The sequence below is a fragment of the Coturnix japonica genome, chromosome 2 (genome assembly GCF_054131305.1).
Source record: "Coturnix japonica strain WE chromosome 2, WE-NBRP24, whole genome shotgun sequence".
Taxonomy (NCBI): Eukaryota; Metazoa; Chordata; class Aves; order Galliformes; family Phasianidae; genus Coturnix; species Coturnix japonica.
In genome coordinates this window covers 29,276,681-29,282,680 of record NC_140664.1, presented here as the reverse complement: position 1 = coordinate 29,282,680, position 6,000 = coordinate 29,276,681, and the positions used below count along the sequence as shown (strand labels likewise).

The 6,000-nt window shown below is 37.9% G+C and overlaps 1 protein-coding gene across 50 annotated transcripts in view; it reads right to left on the bottom strand.

Moving 5' to 3' along the window:
- Nucleotides 1-1,771: 1,771 nt before the first annotated feature.
- The window catches only part of EYA1 (EYA transcriptional coactivator and phosphatase 1), a 155,698-nt gene continuing 151,469 nt past the window's right edge, over nucleotides 1,772-6,000 (bottom strand). For all 50 annotated transcript variants that reach the window (XM_085537296.1, XM_085537303.1, XM_085537307.1 and 47 more), the window contains one exon: nucleotides 1,772-3,957. In XM_085537296.1, coding sequence (XP_085393422.1) covers nucleotides 3,877-3,957 — 81 coding nt within the window. In that variant the 3' untranslated portion in view covers nucleotides 1,772-3,876. The remainder of the gene's footprint in view (nucleotides 3,958-6,000) is intronic.

Sequence of the window (6,000 nt, the reverse complement as noted above, 5' to 3'; positions counted from 1 at the left end):
TTCATTGGAAAATGAGAGTAAGGGGCTTTTTCTTTTGCAAACCATTTGTTATGAAGTTGGTGGGACAGTAGGCTCAGTTACACACTATTCTAATTTCATAGGCATAACCCAGCTTGGAAACGTGTATTTGTTAGGGAGAGCTTCATACAATTTTATATACATCACAAAAGGTTCACACAGTAGATTGGCTTTGGAGGGGCTCTAGGACATAAATGCACATTTCCACATCCTGTTTGGGACCTCCTGGTGAGATTGCACAGGACCTGCACGGTGGTGATAGGGACATTGCAAGAGAGAAGTCAAGAGAGGAGCAGAAGTGGCAGCTGTGCAGCCTCCCCATCTACAAAGAACATGGGAAGACTGGTGCAGGACCACACCTGTCCCCTGTGCTATACAGAGCAACATTTCTCTTCACACCATTCACTGCTCACACTGCAGGGCAGAATTCAAGACCCACATGACACAGAGAAGCAGGAATCTGAAGGAAAATGCAAAGGAGAATTTCTAGCAATAATTTATTCGCTTGCATTTTTGGGTCCTAAGCATGCTTTCCAGACATAAGACATCCATCACAATTGCTATTACTCACTGTTACATAGCTCTAATGATTTTGAAGTGTTTTATTCTTAGAACTAAAGCAATTGCAGCTGAACATTTTTATCAGTGAGCATCTAAGAAATGGAAACCTCAAGAGGTAATGACATTCCAAAAAGCAGACTCTGATCTTACGCGTTAACTACATAAATGCAATGCTTTTAGAAGTCTGGAATGACATAGGCTTTCCTCCAGTCTTCAGGCACCTTTCCCATTCTCCACGACCTTTCAAAGATAACACCAGTTTCCCATGCACTTCTGCCATTTCTCTCAGCACTTGTGGGTGCATCCTGTTAGGGCCTACAGATTACTGTGTCTTGAATTTGCCTGGACAATCTCTGACCACATCCTCATCTACCAGGAGTAAGTCTTCCTTTCCTCATATGCTCACTCTTAACTCCAGGGACTGGAATTCCTGAAGGTTAGTGTTAGTAGGAAGGAGTGAAGCAAAGGTGGCATTCAGTAACTCCACCTTTTCAGTGTCCTTCATGTCTTCATGTCCTTCATGTCCTTCAGCAGTGGGCTCACATTTTTCCTAGTGTCCCAGATAACATGGTGGACATCAGTTAATTCTGCAGAACACTGGGAACTGGTGCAAGGCACTCTGGTCACTGCTGTTGTAAGCAGACAATCAGTTCAAAAAGGAAGTTTTGTAGACATAATCCCCCAAGAAAGTGGGCACCACTGTCCACCAGCTTCCTTTCAAATCTCAAATCTTGAATTTCCAGAGATGTTCAGGCCTGTTTCAGATTCTCAGAGAGTAGGAGGCTTGCTATAGTCCTGACTGCAATATCTGAATGATCAGGCTAATCCATTAGCCATATGTGTGCTTCGAATGACCTTCTCAGGTATCACAGCACCTAACATTTAGGTACTTGCTTTTAGCCAGTCACTTGGGCACATGTTTCCAGGACAGCATGCACCAAGTTTCCAGGACAGCATGCACCAAGTCAGAGTCCTACTACATGTTTCTGACCTCCTTTAGCTCCTCCTCCTGCTGCCCATCAAAATTAGCCTTTTGTAAACTAGAAGTAAATATTTTTTACCCTATTTAACATCTCAGGTGGGCATAAAGAGGCGAACAACTTGTGTCTTAGGACAGTGAAAAGATGAGAGCTATCTCCTCATTCCAGACCTAGAGAGGAGAAATGTCACAGACTTGCATACAAGAGAGTTGTTTAATATGTTCACAAATCAATTTTATTAATTTAAAACAAAATTAATGAAGAAAAATTCTGTACACAACTGTGGACACAACACACTTTTTGTACAATAAGGCCCAGATAAACTGTTTTTTTGTTTTTGTTTTTTCAGTCTGCAAGTGACTAAAGATAGAAAAGAGACCAAAAAAAAAAAAAAAAAAAAAAAGAAAGAAGGAAAGAAAGAAAGATAACCAACCTCCATTTTTGTCTACTTCATTTGAAGAAATAAAGGGCTAATTGTATTTTTAGAAGCTATCCACAATGTGCTTCATGTATGTTTGTGAGTACTCTGTGAATTCCAGTACTTGTACTGGGTAAAGTAAAGCACATGGTAGGATAAAAACCTCTTTGTTGATAATAAAGCAATCCACAAACATTTAATTCTAGCAGCAACGTGATTCCTCCAATAAAGAACAGCATTGCTTTGCAGCTACATTGGTGCTTCATAGCTTTGCAGGTAGTTGTTTCAAGGCTGGTGTTTTTACAAAAAAAAAAAGAAAAGAAAAGAAAAGCTGGAGAATGAAACAACAAATCCAATCCAACGCTTCTTTTTAATGAAGAGATTTGAGACAAGCAATGGGAATTGGTACAATTCACGTCAAATAGTAAGACTAACAGTTTATCTGATCAAGTAGCTCATGGCCTTCAAGATTAGAAAAGTCACAAGTCACAGACAGACACGGTCTAGGTTTGTCCTGTAAATGGATATAGACAAAAGCACATTTAAACTCCTTGGCGATAAGTATTTTTGTATTTCCATTGCCGGCAATGGATGTTATATCTTAGGAAAATCTGACTCCTGGTGGAAGAGGATTAAAAAACTTAAATGTATATGAGTATCTCACTCAGCTTCTCCAAAATATTACCATTTCTAATTTCTAAAAATAACAATCGCAATAATTTCCTTTATTTTTGGATGAGTCGGTACCTAGATTCCAGTTTATGTCATGTCTTAAAATATATCTGCGCTCTCTATTTCTTTATGGAATCTGCTAATTCATTTGTCAATACCCTAAAAAAAGTGTTAAGAGCGAACAGAAGACAGCAAAGTACTCCTCTTCAGTTGTGTTTTATCTATATTTCCTTAATAGGGGAAAGAAAACCTTTTCATAATCAGAATAGATGAGAGAAAAAAGGTAGAGAAATAGCTGAAAAGAACAAAACCCAATTCATATTGACACTTGACATCCATGCTTTTGGTCTTGACAAATTTATCTAAAAAAATCCATTATCTACATATTTATATCCAACGTGTTGACAAGGCACTGCACAACATTTTGTGCACACGTAGCCTCATTCTTCACCAACAAGGCATTACTATCTTTCAATAGCATTTACCTTAACGATATGTAAAAGAATCATTCATTATTACAAATTTACACAAAAATTCTTCCTGTACATGATTGTCTCAGTGATGTACCTATTAGTTTAAATTAGACATATTTTAAACTACTCTGTAATGTGCTAAAATCAAAAGTAGTTGCTGTATCGTAAGGCCAAGGCTTGTAATAGCCTTTATTCCTATTACACATATCCTCAGTTATATGATGTCAAAACACAGTCTGTTCATAAATAAGTAAAGATGTACAGAGTACCCTGGGTATGAGAAACCAAAAAGTAAACCTTCTTTAGAAGAAAATTACTCCACTGGTATTTTGAAAAATTTCAGTCTTCATTGTGCAATCAAGTTTGCTGTGTTGAAGAAACGGCATGTGTCACATTGAAGAGTTTAAAAACTACAAAGCACTTGCAGGTCCTTTTTATTTTCACAGGTATGAACCTTTGTTTCCTTTTTCTTCCTTCTCCATTTCTTTTTTTTGGTAGCAAATATAGTAAAGATGAGCTGTTAAAACATTTGCATGGCTTATTTTTGTTGGACTCGCAGTACCAGAGTCAACAGCTGTTCTGAAGAAAAAGACATGCTCCTCCGTTTACTGAAAGGGCAAGGGTTAAGACCAATTGCAGCTGTACGTCAACATGTTGAAATCACAAAGTTCTGTAGTCCAATGCTGACACAAGACACAGGCATACCGTCCATGGGCAGAAGGAGGCTCTGGGGTTTCAAAGTGCTGCTGAGCTGCTACAAGTACTCCAGTTCCAAGGCATGGTGAAGGGCCATAAGGTCAGAGTGGCTTGAGATCCTCCAAAATGGCATAGCATGCTGTGAACAGCACAGACAACATGTAAAAATAACCCCAAGCATTTTGGTATTTAGACCCACCCATTGTCATTTGCAAGAAGGTAACAGTGTGAGCAGGGAGCAATTCAGAGCTCTTAAAACCTCAATCCCTTCACATTTATTTCTGATTTCTCTGATGCTTGAGCACAAATTATCGATAATATCACCAACACCAAACCCACCCACCAACAGGAAAGACAGCGGATCTTAAGGATCTTAAGAAAAACAATGCAACTGTTTGAGGAAGAAACTGCTTTTTTTCCTAGGAAAAGAAGAATTAAGAAAACTGTTCCATACATGAAGTAGGTGGGTAGTTTGAGGAAGAGAACTTAGTTAAAAATATATTAAAAAAGACAAAATGGAAGTGATAGTAATATTTACCATCAAAACGTATTTATTATCTGGAAAACTTTCCCTGACAGGTGAGTTACAAACACAGGAAAGACAATTCAGAATAGCTCATGTGTTGCTCACATCACTCTGAAAGGAATTTTATCCTGGTGGTTTGCGTAACATCGCTCATTGTTAGCACTGATCTTAAAACATATTTTCCATATGGGACAATTTTAAAATAAATACGTATTTTTTTCCTATTAACTGTAATAAGATCTCAGTCTGCAGCACAACTATGCATGCAAAAAACATGAAGGAACCAAAACCACAAGTACGAGGAAAAAGTACTCATTTACCTCATCCGTGAAGGGTAAAAATCTGATTAAGAATACTTGCTATCTTTATTGTATCTTTTTGCTATCTTTAGATATCTTATTGATATCTATTGCTATCTTTACTGTAAAACAGGGATTATACTGTCAACAAGACCTTTCACATAAATACAAATAGATAACCATCAGCTTTCTTCAGGAAGATTTCTGTTAATTCCATGGGAAAATAGTTTCAATGCAACAATATTTTGAAGGCTAAACATGACCTTGTTCACCATCTCATAGGGCCAGCTTGTGTTTGACATCTTTAGGAGGCAAACCGCAAATTATTTACTATCACCATAGCTTCTGGGGTCCCAAAGAATTTTATTAACAGCTTCTCAGGAACTGTTTTATTAATTGTACCTCAGCATTTCCTGCACAAATTCCTAATTCTATTTAAATCAGCAGCAAAACTACATCTCTTCTGATCATCATTGCTATGCTGAACTCCCTTTTTCATTCTCAAGGAATTAGAGAGCAATTCTGAAAGAAATGCAAAAGCACAATGAGAAACCCTCTGTTTCCAGGTACACATTTACTGTAAACTCTGCACAGCTGCTCTATACCTATTCCATCCACCCAACACCTTAGCACAAAGCTTGCAATAAATTCAGCAGTGATGAGGCTGGAATGGTATTTATCAGCTAGATTTTGCTAATAAGTGGTGCAGGACATGCAAAGTAGCACAGCTGGGAATCTGGAAAATGCACACCAAATAAAGGACAGGTGTTAGCAAGAAGAGCTGCACAGTAAGAGCGACTACAGAGCGATGGAGGTGTCTGTATTTCAGGGTTTTCATTTCAGAACAACTCTAGTCCACTGCTATGGAAAATACGCCTACTAGCAGTTGGAGAGCATTTGGTAAGCACTTCTGGTTTAGTTCTGTCCAAAAGAAATCAGTTTTTTGCCCTAAAACAAATGTTAGCCAAAGCAGAGTAAGGGGGACAGTCTCCTTCCGTATGACACTCCTGATCTGGATTAAAATGTAATATAGATGTGTCAACAGCTGCCCACATGCTTTTAGAACCATGGAATTATTCAGGAAGCAAATAAAATGATTCACAAGGAAGCACCACTGGATTAGTTTTTGCTTTGCTTTGTTTTACTCTAGATTGTCACAAATACTTCAGATACAGCTGACTAAGATAAGGTAAATAAGTGAGCCACATCACTGCTGGGGAAAATATAATAATTCAGAGACAAGTGAAACATAGCTGGAATAAATGCTTATAGTATTTACAAATACATGCTTTACACAGTACTCCTCTCCTTAAGAAGGAAACATTAAACATGACTTCTACTATTTATACATATTCAG